Source organism: Vanessa cardui, chromosome 21, assembly GCF_905220365.1.
Source record: "Vanessa cardui chromosome 21, ilVanCard2.1, whole genome shotgun sequence".
NCBI lineage: Eukaryota > Metazoa > Arthropoda > Insecta > Lepidoptera > Nymphalidae > Vanessa > Vanessa cardui.
The window spans coordinates 5841697-5866467 of record NC_061143.1 but is presented as its reverse complement, the minus strand read 5'-3'; the positions used below and the strand labels follow the sequence as shown (position 1 = coordinate 5866467).

The 24771-nt window shown below is 31.6% G+C and overlaps 1 protein-coding gene across 6 annotated transcripts in view; it reads right to left on the bottom strand.

Annotated features, from left to right (window-relative positions):
- Positions 1–24627, bottom strand: part of LOC124538728 — a 28158-nt gene extending 3531 nt beyond the window's left edge. The window contains exons 1-11 of one of the 6 annotated variants that reach the window (XM_047115894.1): positions 24142–24627; positions 23759–23931; positions 22501–22596; positions 18184–18275; positions 12241–12350; positions 10362–10373; positions 8776–8959; positions 6382–6459; positions 4875–5029; positions 4181–4303; positions 2048–2138 (exon numbers count right to left, since the gene is read on the bottom strand). In XM_047115894.1, coding sequence (XP_046971850.1) covers positions 2048–2138; positions 4181–4303; positions 4875–5029; positions 6382–6459; positions 8776–8959; positions 10362–10373; positions 12241–12350; positions 18184–18275; positions 22501–22596; positions 23759–23931; positions 24142–24309 — 1282 coding nt within the window. In that variant the 5' untranslated portion in view covers positions 24310–24627. Of the gene's footprint in view, positions 1–1370; positions 2166–3771; positions 3933–4180; positions 4304–4874; positions 5030–6381; positions 6460–8775; positions 8960–10361; positions 10374–12240; positions 12351–18183; positions 18276–22500; positions 22597–23758; positions 23932–24141 lie in introns of those variants that run through there. The other 5 variants (XM_047115897.1, XM_047115896.1, XM_047115895.1 and 2 more) reach the window with 5 other exon arrangements.
- Positions 24628–24771: the final 144 nt, after the last annotated feature.

The window sequence follows — 24771 nt, the reverse complement described above, 5'->3', positions numbered from 1 at the left end:
AATGCGCTCCACGCTGCCCCACACCCACACACGCGTCTGGCAGCCATGCCAACTACGGGACTCCCCCCTACACGATCCCGATTCCCCTCGATTCCCGATAAAAACCTCTAAAGTTTTTGTTGTATACTGTTTGAGAGGTCATTTGAAACATATTCGTGTAGTATAAAGTAGCTGTAGTATTTATGTGTGTGTGTGTGTGTATTTTTCACACTTACAAATACCAATTTATGATATAATAATATTTTCATTTTTTATTTTTAATTATTCGTTTTTTTGTAAAAATGTATAACATAATATATTTAAACATATGTAACATATTATTTGCTTCTTTCTTATTTTCTTTTATTGTTTATTTTTAACTTTTTAGTTTTTACACTTATAATTTTGTATTTCTTCCCCAAATAATCCCTCTAAAAAAATTTACCCTAAACATCTTCCCTGATCATTATCTGATTTTCCAAAAATTTAGGGGGGAAAACCTCCAAGTTGGCATCACTGATAGGCTCAATCGAAATACTAAAGTATCATAAATTATTTATGATAAATATTAACACTATTTTTTTAATAACAGACGCCTGTGCGGTGTGGATGCGGAACGTATATGTTAAATCATCAAAAACACGAAACGTGCCAAGGGAACATACAATCATTCAACACATAAAACCATTCACATTTTAAAGGTGCGTTCAGATTATGCAAAATAACACGATATAGAGCATCGTTCGAGATATTTAATATATAGTTTTTTTATTATTAATACATGCACCTCATAAACTAGTACATAATTTATGTTTATAATTAAAAGTGTAACGGTTGCTGCTGCAGACATGCTCGCATCGATCAATTAACTGAATGACGTCTACATATATTTCATAATATTTTAACGCTTTCTGTACAAATTTTACTAAATAAAGAGGTATTATACGAGGCTCATTTTATAACATGTCATTTAATCTGAACGCACCTTAAGAATCTCATGCCAAATTTAATAACATTCTTCATTTATATCAAGCTTCTTAAAAATAATCACAAATATATCAATTCATTTTTATTGGAAAATAAAAACGTAATCTGTGTTTAATTTGTAATTATGTTAATATGATATTGAAGAGAATGCATTAAATATTTACTTAATTTTATTTCTAAACAAAACCCATAATATTTTATCTATATATAACTAAGAGATATATCAGTATCGAACCAGAAAATATTGTCTTTTAAATAACAGCTAAAATGTAAAACGGATTTAATTTTCGCAATAGCTAAAAAGTAATTTTGTTTTACTCGTCATTTTAAACTGAAACTTTTAACTGAAATCAAATTTTGCCTATAGTATATTACTACGATAAAACGGCAGTAAATCAAGCATACTAAAAATCATAATTTTTTAAAGAAGATAAAGAACTGCTAAAATAATGCCTATATACTAATTAAAATTTTTTACCTTTCCTTTTTGGCCCTAACGTTCGCCCTTTTAATTGCCACTAATAATGAATTATCTAATAATAATAATAACAAACGTATTTGTACGTAAAGCGAAAAGAAGAACAACAATGATAACACAAGTTTCCAAACGTGCAACACATGCAAACACAAAACTGATAGAGTGACGTGTCATGCGTAAGCTGAAGTAAGAGAAGCGACCCCTCTGCCCGTTTACTGTGTTATGGAAGCTGCGAAGGCATTTCCTTTTCGGCTCACGTTTAATTACGCTTTCATACTAAGTACAATGCTCAGACGAAGCGTTCTTTGCGAAATGTAAACCTTTAAAATTTGTCCCTGTTAATGGCGGGTCGGATGTCATCCCATCCGCTAAAACGCTCCGTCCGGAAGCGGCACGCACAAGGAAACAGTCGAAACGGAAACACCGGCCGAGACTCCCGCAAGCTTAACACAGAATCACAGTACCGGTGAGCGATTCCGATTCAAAACAAAAACTCTAGGCAGGCGACGAGCACGTAGAGAGCCGTGCTCTCGGCGGGCTGCGCGCAGCGTGCGTGCGGGGGCGGGGGCGGGCGCGGGCGCGGGGGCGGGGGCGGGGGCGTACTTGCGCGCGGGCGGGCCGCGTCCAGCGAGGCGGCGGGCTGCAGGAACCACTCGGAGCGCGTCCGCATCCGCGCCCGCTGCCGCTCGTGCACCTACGCACCGGTCGCCCGGACACCGCCCTACCGTTACCCTCACCGTGACCGCGCTCGACTTCATATAAACAACTGAGTGCTCCCCTGACGACTCTACTTGTATCCGTGAACAATACGCTGATCGTTTAAGTAAACAGTCGTGTGGCGTTAAGCTATTTTTCTTTATTAATACTTATTCTAATACAATCACGTTGTGTTATCGTTGATCTTCCATTTGAAATAAAAATTACGACCAAGAACATTACAACGTTATTAATTGTACGTTCCGTTTCGCGGACAACAAACAGTTAATTATCAAAACACATTCAATATCAATGTAATCTTGATTACTTATGAATTCATACAAAATTTATCAGAAAACCGACTGTAAAACTTTAAAGAACTATCAAAACCCTAAAAACTAATCTTAAATATTGTATCTTCTATTAATAATACAAATACGTCTAAACATCGTTATTTTTCTAAATTTATCTTTTTATTATTATTTATCTATCTATCTAATTTAAAGATTAAAAAATCATAATTGCTCTCCTCGCTCCATACCCAGTTGTTTATATTATCAGACGAGCTTTATTTACAAATCCATTTAATATATACCAATGTACATAGTGTTATTTACAAATTGTTATATATTATCGTTTTTATATTTTATTATAATTACCTATTGTTAAAACATCGATATTACTGTTTCGTATAAATCTACCGAAATCATTTGAACTAATCAAATCTTCCCAATTAACAAATAGCATACCTGCGTTACTTTGGATAAGCGTTATCACATTAGAAATGAAACAAATATTAGGAACATTAGTAAGTTATCAATCAATTATAATTAGTAATTTTTAAAGTTAGGTTAAACACCTCTAATTAAAAAAAATATATAATAAAACCATTACCTTCGAAAAAAGACATACCAAAATATTACTAATATTTTTGAAATTAATATACACAACCGCGAATTGACAATGTCTGACTAATACGTTAAAAAAATATTCTATGACATTTCCTATCAAAATCATTTAAAAATTCAAATTTCAAAATTATGGCTTTCCACACAAAACCTTACAATGTCGCACATCCTCTATATAACTATGAATTTCACACTTTTTTAATATTAAGTGATTAAAACGTACTAACACACATTTCTCCTAAATACCTTCAAGTGTAAACACATATTTTTACATGCAATCTTAAGAATGAACCACTGAAAATATTATTTATTTTTACTCAAAGTTTTTAAAATATTTTATACTCTATATCGGAATAAAGGATAAACATATATTAGATACTTCATATTTCAAATTATGTTATATCACACCGCTGAAAATCTGTTGACTTACAAGCCCTTCCTGAGTCAATAGATCCTTAGTTACCATGCTTTATCATACATATTTAATTTAACACTGATTTTTCTGTATCATCATTGATATAACAATCGTGAGAAGACAGCGTTACTTTACTATTCACATTTATACAATACTTATCAATCCATTTTAAATGATAATTATAAAGAATATATACCTATTATAAGGTATTTAAAAATTACTTTAATTAGTAGTAATATTTTTCCAAAATACAACTTCCTTTTCAAATATTAAATCCGTGAATATAGAAGAAATAAAGCATTTTGGTCCTATTCAAATATTATATTAGGATATTGTCAGTGGCTCATACTCTTTAGTGAGAATTACAAGAAATAGACAAGGTATGCTTTATTCGGTGTCTGACTACGGGTGTTTAAAGATCAAAACCTCATCACCATCGTTTTAAGAACAACCAATCCTTTAGTGTGCGCTAGAATCCAAACATACACTTTATACCCTATGTATATAAGTAACAATAATAAATAATTACATATACAATTATATTTTTAATGATAAAATCGATAGTTTTCCTCGTACTCGACATATTAGTATGAAAAAATTAATGAAACAAGACTACGCTCAAATCTAAAAACCAGATCTGTAAGTAGAAATAAACCTCATTCGCGAAAAAATGTAGTTGTTTTCTGACGATTTCGTTTAAATTATGTGAGAAATTACCTGTGGCAAGTAGGAGAGGCTCTTAGTGCTCTCTGCGTACTTGTTTATAGCTCGCAATTCCTCGAGCGTCATGTGAGGGCTGGAGTTACTGCGGGACGACTGCGATGATGAACTGACGGAGACCTGGAACCCGTCATTTAAACTCATTTAAACTTATTACGTCTTATTATTGTAGTTTCAAAAGGATGTTTTCAAAGGTGTTTTACTAATTTAGAATTATTATTAAATGCTTGTCGAGCACAATGCCAACGAGATTTCATATTTAGTCAAGATTTTGATCAAGGAATTGGTGAACACATATACCGTTTCCATATTAGTTTTCTCTTCTAAACATATAATTTTCAATCACTATGAGCTTTCCTGGAATATTTAAAAGTTTTATGGCTAATTTTATTTGATGTTTCCAGTCCGTACTGTTCACATAATATTGTCTTAAATTTTCGCGTTCACATTGGTTCACATAAAGTTGTCAAAATTTACAGCGTTCGTGGTCACGGGTAATGTACCGATGTAAAGTGCTCGAAACGTCGGGATGTCAAAAAATAATTAATATACGCGATTCAAATCCGTTATAACTAGTTTTATTTCAATGTGTAATAATCGCGAAAATTTAAGACTACATTATGTGAACCAGTACGGACTAGAAACATCAAATAAAGTTTTATGGTTAATTTCAAATATTAAAAAAGAGTACCTTAAATACGCTCTCTTCGAGCGATATAGAGAGACGTGTGCAGGAGTCCAAGAGGCTGTGTTCAGGGATGATGCCCAGTCCAGTGCCCGCTCCCGTCCCGCCCACGGCGCCCATCAGAGCTGGCATCGACTGGCACTCCTCAGATTTCGATAGACCTAATAATCAACGTACTTTTCAATGACCGAATTATAAAATTACTTAAAATCCATCCATTTCTAAAAATAACAAAACCCATTTATATAAATCTAAATATATAATATACCATTAATATAAAACGAGTTTAAATAAAACCTCTTTCTATTTAACGGTACTTTGGTAATAATAATTAATTTTAGAATAATTTTAAAACGAGTAAAAAATATCATTGTTAAACTATTTTCCGTTACGGATAAAAACAGTTTATCGACCCTAACCCAACTTTTACACAAAGACCGATGCACAATTGTGTGAACAACCATTCAATTACAGTTCACTCATAATGGTTCAAAAGAGGATATAGAATGAAATATAAAATATGTTTATAAATTAGATATTTCGTACCATTTGTAAACAAAAACTATTGTGATTTAGATACATTATTAATAAGCATTTTGCTGTACTATTTACTACAAAAATGTATGTATTTGTAAATTAGTTTCCTAAGTTAATAGTTACAATGTGCTACCGATTTTCAACTTATTAATAATACGACTAAGTGATGAACGCACTACAAACAATGTGATGTTATTCAAATACCCAAAACTTATCGACTCACCAAAAAAAATAATTAATTTATATCGAATACTTTACAGAGCGGATTTGTTTATGAACTTAAACGATTGTTGCGACCTGCGGAAGATTAGCATTCTTAAAATCACTATTGGATTGAGTATGTAAGCAGGTATTAGCTTACCATCGAAATGGTCACTAGCCAAACCTACCTTACAAAAGATACTATATGCCATCTGCGCATGATTGCATCACATATCATCAGTGAAAATCTGCTACAGATTCATTGTCTGCAGTATTACCTGCATGTGTGGTGTCAGATCTAAGGATAGACTGACCCTTATGACCTCTTCTTCACCCCTAACAATGGGTATGGTCATGATAAGAGTAGTTAAAACGTGAGAGCGTGTAAACTAACTCACTTTCGTATTCATAATATTAATAGTTAAGTAAATTATTTCGAAGAACATTCTATGCTTATATGTATATCAAATTATTAGTAATCATATATACAAAATGATACTATAAAAATCATATCAAAACAACTCAGTTTTTTTTTATTGACTTGGACAACGCCTTCTTAACTCTGACTCACATTTTATAATTTGGTAAAATACCTTTAATACAACTAAGATATTTATCAATACAAGACAGCGATAAGCTGTATTACAATATCACGTACTGATAAACAAAAACTTTAAAGCAATCACTTGACGACGTCAGCACATCTCATCAAATAACTTAAGTTAACCGTAGACAGATTATTGCACACCTTGACTTATTTATAGGGTTTCCTTACCTTCTAAATTGAACTTGTTACCCCAACGGTCGCATTCGCACTGAAGCCATGTTTTCTCTGCTTCTAAAGACAGCTGCCCTGTAAACATTAGCAATTGTTAGATATCATGTATGGATGATCTTCTTTAAAAAAAAAAAAAATTTAATGCAACAGTGGAAACTTTGTTGGCATATGTTAGAATTCTTTAAAAAAAAAAAAAAAAAAACATTATTTTTTTGTCGAATCCTTAGTCATTCAGGAGGCCTAACTCTACTGACTTTGAGGGTAATAATAATTTCCCGATTCTATTCTGACCTAACTTCTTCGATTATTCCCCACAAAAATTAACCCCCGCTTAATCATAGCTGAAGACTAGTTATCGAATCGACGAATCGAAATATTTTTATATCGATACGATACGATACGATACGATTCTGATTATCCGCTCCAGCTTTGACCGCACCACAACTGGATCCTTACGTTATTGGTATAGGCGAACAGGTTGGTTTACTAGAATTAGGGCCCAGATAATTTTCTTTGTAAACAATCTTATTTTACTACTTTACAAATATGAATTGATGGTCCAAAAACGTTATCTTTAATTGCTTATTTCAAGTAGAATTCTGTTTTTTTTTTTTTAAATATGATATACCGTATATTATTTACATTTACTTTTATTTTTTCAATAATTACAAAGTCTCGCTTACTGCCCTCCTAATCCTGAATTAAATTAAATAATTTATATTTAGTTAATTTTCATTTCCGTTCAAACGTTTTATTTATTTATCACGAGGGTTTTAATCACCAATTAAAGCCGTCCAATTAATGCGAGAATAATATATTTAAAGAAGCAATAAACGTTTCACGAGAAAATTGCACCAAGTGTCGGGTCCAATTAATCCACAACAATTGCCACAACTGGATTTGATCTCGAGGTTATTAACTCGTTAATTGTGATGTCCCAGAATGTTTTAATACGAGTTTTATTCAGAGCCGGATTTAAAGGTCTGGAGGCCCCCGGGCCACAAAGCAGTGGGGGCCCTAGACAAGCAGAAGCGTGATCAACCTAATAATTATATTATCATGAATTAACTAATTTTTTTTTTCAATCAGTAAGCTATGATTTATTTACTTGTATCGGTAACTTTTAAAATATTAAATAATAACATCATTATAATTTGACTATATCTCGGTATTTGTTAACTTGCTGAAAACTGTGGCCCCCACTAATGTGGAGGCCCCAGGGCAATTGCCCCGGTTGCCCTCCCCTAAATACGGCCCTGGTTTTATTAATTGTAAGCCAATGCTACTCGTATTCACAGCAAACTCGTCAGTTTCACTTCGGGTTGCTTTTTGTGAACCGCCATAATTTCTCTCGCGATTCCGATCGATCGAAAGCAAAAGCGGACCCGACAACTGGTTTTTATTATTTATTAGTCCAATAAAACTTTTCAAAATTGATTTCTGTCAACTCCATGATATTATTATTTAAAAAAGTAACTTTCACAAATAATATTCTTAAATTGAAATTCGTAAAATATCTATTAAAAAACTTTTGAATCTATTTTTATATATATTATTTATGGTTGTCTATAAAAGAGTTTAAGAGCAATGGACCTTTTTATTTAACTCGACTTTTTAATGAACTTTCTTTGTCAGTGCTTTTTTACGTCTTTATAATATTAATTAATAATTAACAATAAAGATAACGCCGTGAGCATCCTACAACTTATCCAATTAGCATAGTTACTGATTGAAACATTGACAAATCATTACCACTGTAGGTTTAGTGGAGATCACAATGACTTCACAATTGAAAGATTTTTGTCACAATCTGTGTATGTTCCATTGTTTTTTTCATGGTATAGGTTGGCGGACGAACATATGGGCCACCTGATGGTAAGTGGTCAGTATCACCCTTAGACAATGACGCTGTTACATCTTCAATGTGCCACCAACTTTGGGAACTAAGATGTTATGTCCCTTGTGCCTGCAGTTACACTGACTCACTCACCCTTCAAACCTGAACACAACAATACTGAGTTCTGTTATATGGCGGTACAATAATGATGAGTGGGTGGTACCCACATGGGCTTGCACCAAGTGCCTTACCATCACAGACAACACTGAGATGATTCCTCAGACTGTTTCCTCTTCACCTCCGAGCACAAGACAAATTATAAATTTACAACATATTAACATTTTTTATGGTATAGTTTGGCGGACGAGCATACGGGCCACCTGATGGTAAGTGGTCACCATCGCCCATAAACAATAACGCTGTAAGAAATATTAACTATTCCTTAAATCGCCAATGCGCCACCAACCTTGGGAACTAAGATGTTATGTCCCTTGTGCCTGTAGTTACACTGGCTCACTCTATATACATAGAACTCAAATATTCGAGAAACATACTGGCATACGCCTCCTGGTCGCGATGGTGTCGGGGCGGCGGCGGGTCCCGGAACGAGCAGATCCACTCGTCCCTCACCCGTAATATCCGACCCGTGACGCGAGCGTAGTACTCGTAATTCTCCCTCCCAAACAGATCGCCCGCGCTGAACTGCTCGATCAGTTGTCGCATAATGCGCGTTGCCACCTGTTGCGATTACATTTTAATACATATAATATTTAAATTCTATAAATAGAAGCGTTAACTTGCATACGAATGAAATAAAAATATTTATATTAAAATAAAAAGCACACATACATACATATTACACCACCGACGCATTAGAGACCATGCCTTTAAATTATTATAGACTTTTAATAAAGCTGATGTTATTTATTGATGATGTTGCTTTAAAAGTGGTTCTGTGCCTTTAAGAAATTGGTCTAGATAAGTGCATCTTGTATTATTAATCATAAGTATAATATTATGCTAATCAGAAGGACTTCTGATGGATTTTAGCCGTGGCGGTCCTTCTCGAGCAGGGCTGAGCAAGATAGATTGCCATGTGTGAGTGTAAACACAAATGCACACAAACGTACGCATATCGTACACGTATCAATACTATCAAAAATAATATGATGAATTATAATGTTGTTTATTTAAAACCGATTTTGATGCTACTATCATAATTTAATTCCTTGATCGTTCGTTTTTAAGCCATGCATGATGCAATGCGATAACTCAATGATAAGGAGTATTCCGACGCATACAAGGCGAAAAGTAACATCAAATAAAGGTTACATCACGGGCAATTTGTACTTTAGGTTACTAGGTTTTATGAACAAATTCCCTTATGGCATATCAGACTATCACGTTAGCAACTTCTTGAAAGCTAGGTCAGAATAAATGTAAGACTGTGCGTCTAATTTTTATGTATTTGCAATACTTTGCTGAAAAATAACTTAAAAAATACAATTTACGAACATAATGGTATTTTATAATTTATATTGAATATAACAAACAACAAAATATCACAATAAACAATTTTTTTTACTGAGTTTTAAATGTATATGAAACATGAACATTTATCATCAGAAGTCATCAGTTCTGTGAGAAGTATAAACAATTGTTTAGTCAATCTCCTAATTTGCGTAAATATATGATCTAAGATTTAACATCCCTTGTTACCCATATGACTCGGTAACCTCTCGAACCGAAAAAAGAAAGAAAGAAATGTTTATTAGGACACAGTACATAGTAAAAAGTATAAAAAATTTAAAAGAAAAACACTGACTAACTTAACAAAAACACAAAGGTTTAAATTTTATGACATTCGAAACATAGTTAAGTCGCTTTCTATTCAGTGGAGAGATGAGTCAAAGCGACATGGGATATGAGTAACTAATTCAATTTGTGAATCAAGTACTTATCTACGGAATGTTGGGGGTCGGATGACGAGTCGAATAAAAAAAGTATAGAAATACGATCGTGAAACATAACTATTCTACACGAAGGCATTTAAAAAAAAACGTTCACACAAAAGTTATACAAAGCGGAAATGTGAAATATAAGTTATAAATAAATATTAATGTGCAGTGTTCATACTTACGGAGACTTCAGCCTTTCGCAGCAAAATTTAAATATTTTAGTAAGCGAATATGAAAAGCTATTTACAATTATAAACTAACATATCTTACATATAAAATATTATTTATATTTAAATAGTTAACGATAATTTCATTATCAATACAATACTAAAAAAAATAGTAAGTCTCAACGCACCCCAGCCCTTTGAATGACATTCAACGCTTGGAGACAATATTACTACATTTTATGTTTTTGACCATTGGAAGCTACAGGTGCTTAAAATTGTGAATTGAATTTATTAATACCCATTATATAAAGACAATCTAATACTGGTTCACCAATATTAGACTGTTCAGTTTTATAACTCTTTAGACCTCCGTGTACACTGTACAGATTTGACAAAAATACTTTAAAAAAAACATATCGGCACTGAGGAACAACAAAAACTTACTAAATTTCTTGAGTACATACATATGTATCATTACATATTGTACATGTATGTATAATTGTATAATATGTGTAAATGAAGCTCTTTTACTCTTCATTTAATTTAATAAATAATTACACTTGCTCATTACTTACTATAATTATTATCTATGGTGGCAGCACTTTTTACTCTGTATTTATTATATAATTTAATCTGTAGAAAAAGGCTCTCTGGTTTATTGTACATTATAGTTAGAAGTTAAGATTTTTGAAAAGGAATAGGTAACGATTGTAAAATTGAAATTGAAGCAATAGCTTTTAATGTTGTTTCTTTTTTACAGGTTAGTAAATAATATAATATTAATTTGTACTAGGTATATAAGTAGTCGTAAATAGTATTTGCAAATATAATATTCATTGTATCAAACTTTAAAAAAATAAATATCTTTTTTACAGAGCAACAACTAAGTTTTTGTTTCAATAAACAACATATTACAAAACAACATTAAAAGCTATTGCTTCAATTTCAATTTTACAATCGTTACCTATTCCTTTTCAAAAATCTTAACTTCTAACTATAATGTACAATAAACCAGAGAGCCTTTTTCTACAGATTAAATTATATAATAAATACAGAGTAAAAAGTGCTGCCACCATAGATAATAATTATAGTAAGTAATGAGCAAGTGTAATTATTTATTAAATTAAATGAAGAGTAAAAGAGCTTCATTTACATATGTATAAAAAATAAAGATTATCTTTTATCAGATTATTTCATCCATTGCCATTAACTTCAACGTTGTAAATTGAATTGTTTTCCGTCTGATAAAGCGTACGGTATGATCTCGGCACGCTGATAACAATGCCAGGAGATTAGCACTGCGATGCAGTGACACACTAAGAATAAACACATACTTTTGTACTATTCTTTGAACGATACTTTATGATGCAAATATTATATCAAATATAATCACGAAATGCTCAAACTTTTTGGGTTTCAGTTAGATATATACTTTTAAAACAAATTTAGTTTTGACTTCATGTTTTGTTTGAATAATACATAAATAAAACTATGCAATAATTTAAGTGTTAATTTTACATATAGATAATATTTTAACGATTGCAATCATCACATACATAAATATAATTTGATACACACCCACAACCAAACCAAAAGTCAAAATGAAATACATAATCATATAAAACTCCCACACTTGTATAAACGATATAATATTTATAACGTTAAATGTAATCTACATTATATTACCCGATCAAATTTCGTGGTATGTAAAAGTAAACAACAAAGTCGAAAAACGAAAACATTTCAAATCAATCACATAACATATTTAAATGACATTACAATACACACATCTATGTCACGTGGTAATAATGCATTATCCACTTAAGTCGATAACTGCATATAACGCTATCAAAGCGCTATTCAATTGCAACGGAACAGAGTTAATATGACCGACCTTGAATCTTTGTACATCCTCCATTGTAGCCGTCTTCCCATCGGACACGCACGAGTGGAAAAACGACGGTGCCACCGACACGCCCAGGGCTTCTGATGTCATTCCTGTGCCTATAAAACACGGGATATGGGTTCGTTTGAAACATTATTGTGTAACTGTGATCTAAAGGAAAGTTTAAACAAACAAATGATACCGTTATGCGGGTACATTGCAAAACAAAATTTAATTGTTTCTATTAACTCTCTTATCAATATCTTACTGAAGCTTTAATATAATATTAAGAGAAGAGATTGTATTATACATGATTTCATTTGCTTTTCTATTTAATACATTGTAAAGGTTTCAAACCCGAACAGGCACTATTGTGTTTCAAGTGCATTATAGGTGTTATAAACCCATTCATTCAGCTCATGTTCAGAGTTGTGTGGAAACATCGGTTGATGTAAAATGAAAATCTGTCTACATATGTACCTACCCATTACCTTAAATTTGAACAACTTCATTCAAAATAATTGTTACTTTAATTCCATGTATTGATAATAAGTTGAATTTAAGTTGCTGACATTTATTTAAATCAAGTATAATAATAATGTCCTTATATATGTTCATAACATACTAGGATTATCAGATAAGTCGGAAAATGGTAAATACCTCAGTCTGTCAAAGTAATTTCGATTTAAATTGAAGTGCTATCTCCTGCATACTAATATTCTAACTAAAAATTTGAATATTTTGATTTTGGTGCTACTTTGTAAAGAAAGACAATTCTTCAGGTATAGTTAGAAAACTTATCTGTTAACGCTATAAATCAAGATATATAATTTAAGAAATTCGTCTTATTCACATATGTTTAGGATTTGTGTCAATTCATTGTGAAACGATAACCGTTTCGGAATGTGTGCTAACAAAAACACGAAAACCCTGATAAGGAAACGTATATTTAAATTTTTAGTGCAAATGATGTACTTTTTTTTTGTTACCAGTACGAATAATTGTTCTTTTTGTACAGAACGATTGTCAGTGTACAATAGTTCTCATAATTTTTATAGATTTTATGATGATAAAATGTATTTGCATCATATTTGATAGATATCTTGATGGAATTATATTTAATTCAATTTTAATGATGGTTGCTTTTTTTATAAATGGTATAATTGTTTTTACCCATGAAATTTTGGCTAGATTACCTTATACGTAGCCGTACCATTAATAGCTTGTCTGGTCATTATGCTAGTAACGCAACCTTAAACTCATTTTTATATATATTATAATGGAGGTGGGCAGACAAATAAATCGGCCAAGCATAAGTAGTAACCACCGCTTAGGCGTTGGCGGTGTCTGTAATATTATAAAACCGAGTTTGAAAAATAAAACTATATAAATATTTATGATCAGATAACTATTTAAATAGAACTGTTGATTACCTAATTGAACACAACTAACTTTCCAACTTACATAATATATATACATATAAGTATAGCAATAATACATTAATTAAACATTCTCTGAAAAATCTAAATACCAATTTTAGCTTGCTTAACAAAACTGTCTTGGTATAAATACAATTTATATGTAACATATTTCGATTTATTTTGATTATTATTGTGTGTGTGTGTGACACTCAATCTAAGCTATTCGAAATCAATGAACTAAGTAATAGCACCTTTATGTAACCATCACTGACATTTTAAACAGAATGCCACCCAATGCTATAAGCGAGTTAAAAGGGGGATAGAATAACACAGTTAATGGAGCGTTGAACATGGCGTTGCGTTTGCTTGTGTGAAAACTCAATGTACTCTTATAAATGAGTAAAATACACGTTATAAATTTCGTTATTTTCACTAATATTTTTATTTGTCCGTATAAAAAATACAAATATAACATTTTCCTTTATAAAAGTCTATCTATTGTAATCATTGCATAATTTTAACCCCATCCTTTACGGTTGTTTTTTGTCCTAATAATACGATAATTAACTCAAGTCCAATAGATACGAGGAAGTTGTATGTTTAAAAAACTGAAAAATAACATCCCAAGTCAAGTAAGAAATCCCATACTGTTACGGACAAAATTTTATAAACAAGTTAGATACATGAAACTTTAAGCCGTTCAATCCGTATGAATATCATTTTAGAATTGACCGCATATTCCTATTCGTGTAGTTTAATCTACGTAGTCACGAAATCAAGCCCCCAGTCAAATAAAATAATGCTCTTTAATTGTTGAAAATATAATAAAAAAATAATTTGTAGGATTTGCTATTGGAATAACAACAAATATCTACTTAAACTATTTTAATAAATTGTTTAATAAAAAGTTATTTTAAATTGTATTCATTGCCTAACTGGTTTTCTAAGTATGAATTAAAAAAAAGCAGTTTTCTAAGTATGAAGTTGAAAAATTGGCGGCAATTCGGTGGGCGGTACAATAATCGATTTATTGTAAAATAATTAAAAATTTAATCGTTAAAACAAATATACATGTAAAAATAAATCGTCTGCTTGTGTGTCTGTAACTGAACTTCTCTCAAACGGTCGGATCGACTTCGAAAACATGAGGCATTTACCCTATACATGATTAGCAGAGTATTAGTCTTGTACGATTTAGTTTATATTCCTATCTGTGTTGCCTGATGTGTTGCCATACGGATAGGCAAGTCCAATAACATGAACCGATTATAATATTAGGTAATGAATGGGTAAGTTTTTCACAAGACTTGAGAGAGATGGGCGCATCAGAGAAGTGGAATACATTCAAAACTGGCTTGATGTAGGTTGACAATGTTACTATAAAATTATAAATCAGGGAATCCAATCGATGTCCCTTCATGGCCTCAATAATATACAAAATCCAGACCTAGAACTGTTTTCAATTGTTCTATCGACCTTTCTAACTCTGTCTAAAGAATAAGAACATCATAAATACTTCTTGTATTAACAAAACATATTGAATACGATACCGACCAGTTATACACGTAAAAGGAGAACTTGTTTTATAAAAACAAGTCATTTTAAAAATTAAATGGTTAATTTAAATGTAATCAAGTTCAAGTAAAAAATATTATAATTTAACCATTGTAACTAAATACCTAATTGAAAAAGATAATTACACGGCACGTCAAGTAAATTGGCCAACTCGTCACTGATTAATTTACGTTTTATTTGAACGCAAACTTATGATCGATCAGTCTAACTTGTTTTTTTTTTTTTGTCGCGTTATAGCCCGTTTAAACACTGACAAAAAAAAGGTGAGCTTAAGAAAAAAAATGGTAATATTTCCAAAATGATTTTTTAAAATTGGGGGATTATTTTATTTTATTTTTTTGTCGCGTTATAGCCCGTTTAAACACTGCCAAAAATAAGGTGAGCTTAAGAAAAAAAATGGTAATATTTCCAAAATGATTTTTCCAAATTAATGGATTAATTTATTTTATTTTGACATACTACAAAAAGTGGCGGTAGCTTTAAGTTGACGCAACCGTGCGGAATATACAGGTTATAGGAACTATATAATGGTATAATCGAAACGTGCGATCTGTCTGCCTGTAATGTAATACGTATTACCGCACGCCCGACGATCCTCATTCATACGTTCATACAAATATCTGATAATATACATAAAAACTTAAAGTCTTATTGTATACTTGGTGTCAACTTGAAAATTAATATGCTATTAAATAAATACCGTTTCATAAATACATATTTTTTGTAAATTTTTACACGAACTTTGAATTCGATATATTTTCAGCTTTTAAGGTTATTTGTATTATAATATTTTAGGCAGAAGAGTATTACAACGAGTGTGGAAATTATAAACACAGTTTTGCAAATATATATCGTACTTAGTATCTTTAAAACGTATACAACAGCGCGATTAATTTAACGAAGGTATATTACTGCTGGATCTGCCGGACTACATATATTCTGAATACAGTTTCAAAATGTATATATCTAAAAAGATTTTTTGGCAGCGTTCACTCGGAAAGTGTCAAGAGTCAAGACCAACAACTACTATATAGTATCTTGACATAATATATTTGTATATATAAAAAAATTACAATGCCCATCCTAAAAATGATACTGTAATGTAACTTAACCTATCACAAAACTATCAAGCTGTTTTTTAGAGACTGTAAATTAATTACTTATTATTATAATATTTATATGATTTTTAGAAATTGTACGGAGATTAATATAACATTGACAAGATATAAATTACATATGAATAATGACTTTAATAACACTGCGATGAGTACTGACTGCAAGACTTATTTGCAACACAAAATAAAACCAACTACTAATAAAAATAAAAATTAATTTTTCTTCGAAATGTATAACGTTTGAAGATCTAAAGATATTATTCCCGCCATTTTGCACGGCCATGACATTATTTTTTTTTTAAAGAAAACAAAAATAGTTTTTTTTTTCTGAAAGATGCTTCATAATATCCGCTTTTGTTAATAATGTACCATTAAATATAACAACATCCTTTACATAGAGGCCGCCGAGATAAAAAAATATATTTTGAGAAACATTACATTAACATTTCATTACAAGAAAAATGAATTTAGGTAGACTAATAATCGTAAGTCAAATATTTTCGACCGGATATTCAAATAAAATTTATTCGATTGACTAAAAATACAGAAAAATTTGAACTTTCAGAAATTATTGAGTAAAATTCAACCTTCATATTTTATTCCTATAGTAGTCGTAAAAAATAGTCGACTATTTCGTCAAGTGTAATTTTCCTCAAAGTTTTATCAAATCCAATACTATTTAATTTCCTAATCACAAATTCGAAACAGTCTATGAAATTAAATGACGTAAACAAAAAAGACAATAGCAACTGAATGAAGCTAAAACGTAAATAAGGAATTGTCGACGCCGCGCGCCGGCCGGGTACGTGCGGAGCGGGTGAAATAACAATTGCTGTCTCTTTTAGTACGCACACGCAATAGATGAACTAATTAGAATATTTGATTTGGCAACGGTATATATTCGAGTGCTTGACCCATAAAAAATGTAAGAACATCCGGTTTTTGTCGGATGTCGGTACTTATGAACTTGAGCATCATAAATTTAGCACCTGTTCGAATTTAAAAAAAAACTGTTTTAAAACAGTTACTTCAAACGAAAAATAATCATACATTTAACACGTCGAATTTAACGAATTAATCGTTCGACAGCTTAAGGGTATTGCCGAAATGAAAAAAAAAATGGAAAAATATCCAACTGCGCAGTCTCAGCTACGTGATAGCTTAGCAGAAAGACCTTACGATTTCTAAGTAGGTCAACCACGACATTAAGAGGGCCGGCAACTCGGGCGTCTCGGTTAGATATTAAATAATCGCACAATGCCCGCTTAGCTCGTAGCTGCGTCGTTGCATCAATAGCGGAGCGCCCACGCCGACACGGATAATTGGCAAAATTAAACTAATTATTTTCAGTTCCAATGAACTAGTGGAATGCATCCTTTTTTTGTCTGATAGACCGTGTTATAAATGAAAACACGCAATCAACGAACTGAGGCGGTTTATTTGTTACAGATCTTTCCCGTCTTGACTAGATATTGAAAAAGTGTTAAGCGTCTTTTTATCATAACGCGGTACTTTGTTTTATTCTTCGTATATATTCGAAATTAAGATGAACAATGTGCATTAACAGAAAAGAGCCAAAATGGGCCATTAGTAAGGATACATCAATCATAAACAAACTGTGGAACCAAATCCGGAAGGAGTTCTAATGAACATGACTTTTTTTTTAATTTCATGATTTGGCTTTATAAGTAATTTCTTGTTCGACTGTGAAAGAAAACATCATGAGGAAACCAACGAGTTTGACGATCCACCAACCCAAACTGAGAAATAAGCTGCAAACCTACTTCACTAAAAGTAGCGGACTTAGGCGTGCAGTGGGACACTAAGAGTTCATAACTTACCAGCTTTGTCAGCGTTAGATGCCATCACCCGAAACGTGCCGAAGAGCAGTACCAATAACCTCTGCGTGCAGACAGGCAGTGACAATAGCAACCTGTTAACAACAAACAGAAACATTTATATACAGTGTAAACTCTTTATAACGTTATCATTTATAACGATAAACCCTCTATAAAGTAGAAGTGAGCACGACTTGGTTGGTTTGCGCTAAAACCCACATAATACACTCACCACATGATACACTCCTTATAGCAATATAGCCATTCTCTATAGACATAATTTTAGACAGTAACTATTTATTATCCCGCTCACCCAATCATATCTAATCGTCGAAGCGTTAGAGTTAGCATTTTTCGCTGCTAATACAATCAGTATCTTTTTAATTAAGATGAAGAAGATGATCAAGTGGACGGAACCGAATGACCACCAATTGTTGCTAAGTTGGTAGATCTTTTTTGTTGTTTATTCAAGACGATTCCACCACATATCTAGATATGAATAAAATACATAAAAATACTGGCATAGCAAAAAACATCACACAGAGTTATCGAACTATATGTGTAAACAATAATTTATAAGCATAATTTATGTATTTCGATTTCGATTCGATCGATTTGGTCGTTTTTTTTTTGTTCACTCCATATAACGAAAACTCTATAACGCCAAAAAACGCTCAGTCCCTTTCGTTTCGTTATAACAAGTTTACACTGTAATAGTACATAATATGTAACTAGCCTTATAGATAGAACACACTGTTCGTTGTTTATGAATGCAAACCCGGACAAGCGCCACTAAAGGCCAGTTACTTAAATCAAAAAACCATTCGTTTTGCCTGATTGATGTTTACATTAATGTATTTAAATACAAGCTTCTCTTTTTACATTTATCCTACTATCCGTTACTCGTAGAGTCTTCGCAGTACGGTAGCTTCTGAATAGCGGTATCAAAACCGACAGATTCTTTAAAATAGTAATCGCGCCTTAATAGTTTATTATAAAGTCGTGAAGTAAACTGTCATTTGTCGGGACGACGAAAGGATTCTTTGTAACCAAAAACTAATAACAAAATTTTGATTATTACTTCATCCGTACGAAATCGGGAGAGACAGCTAGTTTCATATAAATAAAGCTTTAATACTAAGATGTGCAAGAATGTAATAAATTGCTGAAATGCTTTTAATAAATCTTTTAATTTACTCATAAAAATTTAAATATTTGCATTCGGTTTTTTTTAATGAAATACATTAAAACCCAGACTAATAATATCATCATAATTCGACGTCTGACGATTATGAGTATGATCGTAGTGACCCCATTTTAAAAGGAAAATTAAAACATAAACAAGAGGTCAACGACCGACGTTCTCTATCAGAGTAATCCCACACAATATTTCGCTACACGACAAGAAACAGGGATAATAATTGGATAATAACGATGAATTATGAAACGAATATAACGTAACATGTCCGTTACAGAACTGTTCCTAATTTAAAAATATAATTAGCTGCTAAAATAATTTTAAACCAAAACTATTTCGTTTAAAATTCTGTACGTTGTCTACTAAAACTTTGATATCGATACATATTTTAAAAATGGAATAAATGTTACCAAAAGAAAATCGATATGGTTTTAAGACCTTGTTCGTTAAAGAACATTTGACAAGTGAATTTGTCAAGTTTTTTTTTTTTTAAATAGATGACGACTGCTTTATTCGAATGTAGAATTTATGCACTTTTACTTTTATTGAAATGGAGTTAAAATTAACGTAATATATTCATAGGAATGAGTTACAATCGTTGCGTGATTGTTAATTATTTGCTTCCGCGTACATTTGTTTTCCCTTTTAATTTAACGCACATTAAACTGTCACTAACACTATTTAAATAATGTTAATAATACACAGGTAAAAAAAAAATATCCAAATGCTCAAGAATTTCCGATCCAAGTTTTTAAAATAAAACTTAAGATCGTTTATATTAGTATTAGGGTTAGTTTCAGTGATAAGTTATATTTAGCTTATGAACTGTATTGATTATTGTAATTAAAAACGGAGAGATTTTGCAAAATCTCTTTTTATTTAGTACTTTTAATCAAAATATATAAGTGGACAGCGTTATTTACAATATATAGTAATATAAAATGAAAGACATTTTTAACGTTGATTTTGAGCAATGGGACATTGTCCTTTTTTTAAAGTTAGAATAATGTATGTCGGATCAATGTGCTTTTTTTTATGATGCTTAGTGCGGTGTAATTTGTTTTGTATTTAAAACATTTTATATTTTATACTACTATATATCAACCCAAGCTAAATTTCCATCAAAAATTCAATGCTTAATCAAAATATGGTGAACTGAAACGTTTTAATTTCATTAACATGAAATACGATATATATATGATTCACGAAAACAGATAACTACCAAATTAAAGAGTTTTAATAGAAAGTTTTCAAAAGTAATTTCCTTATTGCAATTGTCGAAGTTTACGCGGCACAAATATTTTTCAACTTGCATCATTTGATAATCAGATTATCTTATTTAAGAGAACCAAGCGCACTCACGTACAATGCCATCTGTTTAGGCTTGAGTATGACGTTTGTTTAATCGGTGGCGAACAAGCCGCAAATGGTTTTTTTTCTCTCTAATTTGCTTTAGTTATCTCAGTGCCTGATGACTAACTTATAAATCTACAAGATATTGGGAACGTACATAGATTCAAATCTCGTTTCAGGACATAGACGGATTTTTATATTTGTAAATATTCATAAAATTCAATAATTTGCAGCTACAGTTAGATACTTTAACATCGGAAAACTTGTAAAGCCTCTGTTGTTCTGAGGTTGCTTTTATTAGGGAAAGGATCTCTACTTTTAAAAATACCTTGAACTTAACCCTCCAACGAGGCTTGGACAATTTAATCATACGAACATTTCAAAGACAATTTTCGTTAAAGTTAACAGGTTTATGAAGTTTTCATATATATATAAATAAATATGAGACAACATCACATACATTACTCTGATCCCAATGTAAGTAGCTGAAGCACTTGTGTTATGGATATCAGAAGTAACGACGGTACCACAAACACCCAGACCCAAGACAACATAGAAAACTAATGGTAATCTACATCGACTCGGCCGGGAATCGAACCCGGGACCTCGGAGTGGCGTACCCATTAAAACCGGTGTACATACCACTCGACCATGGAGGTCGTCAAATATATATATCACACATATATATATATGTACGTATATACGTACGAGACGTTAATATAAATGAATATGTCATATGATAAGTCTAAGCATGTATTACAATCAACGAGAAATAATGAGCCGCATCGAAATTCTTATAAGTAAACACGCATTGTTTTGCCATAACGTCTAATGGATGTGACGTTCAATACCATCTCCCATTGTGGTGAACAATGAAGTTGGCTCCATTGACAATGTCCTTTAAATAAGTACAAGATATATATGTCCACATGTTTCTTTCTTACACTTTTATACCAGTAACTTAATATGACTTAGGAATACAGAGAAAAATATCATTATTAAATGGAAATAATACATTACTTTTCTGTATTAGTACGAAGTTGAAGTTTTCGCGTTATGACCAAAGTAGATATATAATTAGAAACATTTAGAAATTTAGAAATTTAAGGTGTAATAATTTCAACAAAAAACGATAACATTTTGAGCACAGAATAAAGATATCAAGGAAACAAGTTTAAAACTACTGGCTACATTGTGTAATAAACTGTCATAGGCCTTATATACCATATATATTTGGCTTTACTTCTATATAGAGACTTTACTGTAGTCTCTCTACTGAAATAAATAGACAACTTTTTTAAAAATAAAATATGGTTACTATAATTTTTAGTTAATTTGTTTTGACAACTAGATATTTTTTCTATATTAAAAAAATAACTTGTATTATGACTAAATCTAAAAAAATCATATTTATTTACATACTAATCTTGTAACATGTAAAGTAAAAGAATTTGGTAGCCCCATTAAACGGATGTTATTATAAAATATATGAAAACTAGCAACCCTTCACTGGCTTCGCACAAGTGCAATACTGATATTAAATATACTACAGAATTAGTTTATTTACAAAAACCTTCCTTACAAATCACTCTATTTATTAATAAAACCACATCAAAATCCGTTACGTCATTTTAAACATCTAAGCATACACAGGGACAGACATCAGTAAGCGACTATGATTTATACTAGGTAATAATGATAAAAAAATTTACTATATATTAGTACTAGTTCAACATCAGATCTATCATCTATAGAATAAATTCACTCACCGTCTTATAGCATCAACTTGTTGATCTGCAGGTAGCTCCACGGCCGTAAACAGATGCATTTCACCTTCACGACCAAACACTCCGCCGGGTATTTTCCTAGAACAGCAATAATACTGTAAAACCAACCCTTACAGAGATTTATTTGCCAAACATTTTTGTAGCTATACTAATATTGTACATGCAAAATCTATCACTTGATAACTGAACCAATTTAGATGAAATATGGTACAGAAATAGTTACCCCATGTAAGGACATAGGGTCCTTTTTTCATTTACCTCTTGAAGAGGTTAAATGGTTGTATGATGTTTTGTGTGACATAGGTAGTTTTATAAATGCACATATAAAGCCACTGGCTCAACTAGCATTATTATAATTGCTATCAATTAGTAACACAAAGTATATAATTATAATATATAGTTGCATAATTTTGTTGAATTACTTTCATCTTCATTCCGCTTACATTACATAATTGCTCATGTACAACTATAATAAGAATATAAGATGAGTTTATAAACTTTTTATGATGATAATCCTGACCTACCCAACAATGTGCCTACAAATGTTAAATAATATTAAACAAAAAGTGGGTGAATTTTGGTAGCACGCTTGAACCCCTGGGAAGGTTATGTACTGTACCGAAAACCTTCAACCCCCAATGGGCAACTTAAGCCACGGGTCAAAGTTAATGTTAAATCTCTTTTTATTTTAGTGCTCCAACTATTATTCACGGATAAAAATGGTTGAGATTTATATTAAGTAAAATACAATATTTTAGAGTCCATGATACTTGCAAGTGGTTTTTATACAGTATTTTATTTTTTTAACAGCAGACATTATATTATTTAATGATTTCTTAAAATATTAAATATTTGTTGAAAGTGTTATATTTCAGATTTTAGATGCACACACAATATATTTCCTTATTCCTAGAACTAATGGCATGGTAATTGAAATAATCAAAATGAGTCCTGGTGCAAGATTTTAGGTGTTTTTCAAGGCATGAGAGTCTAAAAATATACATCATTGCATATGTGTTGAAAGAAAAACACAATATTTATTAACCTGACCTGAGGTTTGAGTTCAGGATCTCACTCTATTATAATTTAGCCACTATGCCTATGAGACATTCAATATTTTCTGACTAATAAATAAATTAATTAATATTGTATTATTGTTTTTTTACAATACAATTAAGATTTTTTAATAATAAAATTAGATCACCTATTTTATCAACAATCAATGTACAAATAAACTTACCTAAGAAACTTCTTGAGTACACTGGCAATAGTATACACAGAGTAATTATCCACATTGACTAGACGTCCAGTCTGTAAGAAATGTATAAGCTTTTTCATGGCTCCTTGATGTCCAGGAGCGCGAAACACATCGCGCCGCAGCGGTGCCTCTTTATTCAGCTTTAATATCAGTACCTATTAAAATTATACATTTTTTACATATTCTATATATATTACACTAAGTTAGAAAATATAAGTTAGATTTTTATATACATTTTTTTTTTAATTTAAGCAATTAGAAAAAAACTTAACAGGTATATTAAATCAGGCATTGAAGATCTAGACATCGGAATGGTAAAAACTAACTTAATTGAAAAATAATGGATAGATAAACGAGATACTAACAAGCAAAGGGCCCGGTATGTCATCCTTGCAAACTTCGTGCAGGGGAACACCGAACTTCACTTTTTCAAGTCTCCTCGGATATGGTAGAGAATTTGGATGTCCACAAGACGTAACCACATTGCTTAATGTAGCAGCTCGCCGGTGCATTCGCCTCGCCCAGTTGCTCATTTTGTACTTTTCAAATAACTATTCAACCAACCCAAACCATGAAACTGTTTAACGGGTTAATTTGAGGCTAGCATTTTGCAAACACTTTAACTCCACTAATTATCCTTTAATCCATGAGCCGAAATCGTTTAACTTTTAATCGTTACTTAAAGTAAATCTGATTTTTATTTTTGTTTTAACTCCACCTCCATTTTTACGAGATGGAATACACTTTCTGTAATTCACGAAGATTGACTCGCTCGATACACAAGCAAATGAACAATGTCGATTGTCGAATATTCTGCCACTACCCTATTCCTAATTGTAATGAACTATGCGTTTGTATCCGACTCTGTGGCTGTCTTCTTACTTGTTTGTATTTTATTAGTTATAGTCTGTGGTTAATTGGAGACTTCAGACTGGTTTCTTCGATTTACTCAAGAATACATTAAAAGTTTTGTATTCAATTATTCCATTATTCTA